The sequence below is a fragment of the Nannospalax galili genome, unplaced genomic scaffold (genome assembly GCF_000622305.1).
Source record: "Nannospalax galili isolate Female #2095 unplaced genomic scaffold, S.galili_v1.0 scaffold5089, whole genome shotgun sequence".
Taxonomy (NCBI): Eukaryota; Metazoa; Chordata; class Mammalia; order Rodentia; family Spalacidae; genus Nannospalax; species Nannospalax galili.
Genome location: NW_008358818.1, coordinates 18,157 through 19,225, shown reverse-complemented (window position 1 = coordinate 19,225; position 1,069 = coordinate 18,157). Strand labels below are relative to the sequence as shown.

Sequence of the window (1,069 nt, the reverse complement as noted above, 5' to 3'; positions counted from 1 at the left end):
TCAGCTCTTCTGGCTGCTAATGCTCTGGATCCCTGGTAAAGACAGAGGGAGCTGAGGAGGAAGCCGGGTGGGAAGATGTGTTCTGGTCCACTGCTGCCCATACTTCCTGTGTGCCTGTGTGGTGTGCAGACCTTGCCTTCAGGATGGGCCTGGGAAGTTTACATCTGTGAGAATGAGGGCTGTTCTAGAAGGAGCAAGAAGCTGTGTTCTGGTGAAGACTCTGACACTTAAGGGCAGGGATCATGTAGGAGAATTCTAGAAGCCTTGTTATGCTTTGCCAGGAAGTTTTGAAAATACAGACTGGTTTGTTTTGGCCAGGAGCAGAATATGATCAGCAAAAAGTAAATATAGAAAAACCATTGAAAGGTCTCTTTACATTTGTTCATAACTTGACATTTTCTCTTTCCATTTTAGGATCCAGTGGAGACGTTGTGATGACACAGACGCCGCTCTCCTTGTCTGTTGCTCCTGGGGAGTCGGCCTCCATCTCCTGCAGGTCTAGTCAGAGCCTTGTGTACAATGATGGAAACACTTACCTGAGATGGTTTCTGCAGAGGCCAGGCCAGTCTCCAAGGCTCCTGATCTATAAGGTTTCTAATCGGTATTCTGGAGTCCCAGACAGGTTCAGTGGCAGTGGGTCAGGGACAGATTTCACACTCAAAATCAGCAGAGTAGAGCCTGAGGACTCTGGAGTTTATTACTGTATGCAAGCTACACATGTTCCTCCCACAGTGGTACAGCCCTTAACAAAAACTCCCCTCTTGGTGCGGCCCAGCTGCCCTCCTGTGTGGCTTGTCTGGGGAGCAGCACAGCAGGTTCTCTGAGCCTGTGCAGGAGGCAGAGTTTCTATGACTCAGTGGAGCATGTTACAGAGGCGGCATCTGCTGCCTTAAAACTTGTTTAGTGTACTTTTGTACACTAAAAGAAAGTGCAAATATCCAGTGTTGTCTGCTCTTGATTTTAATTCTTTGATGCTGTAGGAGTGGAAAACTGCAGCCTCTTTATTAGCAGCAACATAGAAATTGCACCATTGGCAATTGCGGCACAAAGTTTCAGTTTCTTCACATCT

At 47.4% G+C, this 1,069-nt stretch overlaps 1 gene segment (V, D, J or C); it reads left to right on the top strand.

Annotated features, from left to right (window-relative positions):
* The first annotated feature begins 7 nt into the window (after nucleotides 1-7).
* Nucleotides 8-824, top strand: LOC103725070. The segment is given in 2 exon segments: nucleotides 8-35; nucleotides 415-824. Coding segments are annotated over 2 exon segments (426 nt in total).
* Nucleotides 825-1,069: the final 245 nt, after the last annotated feature.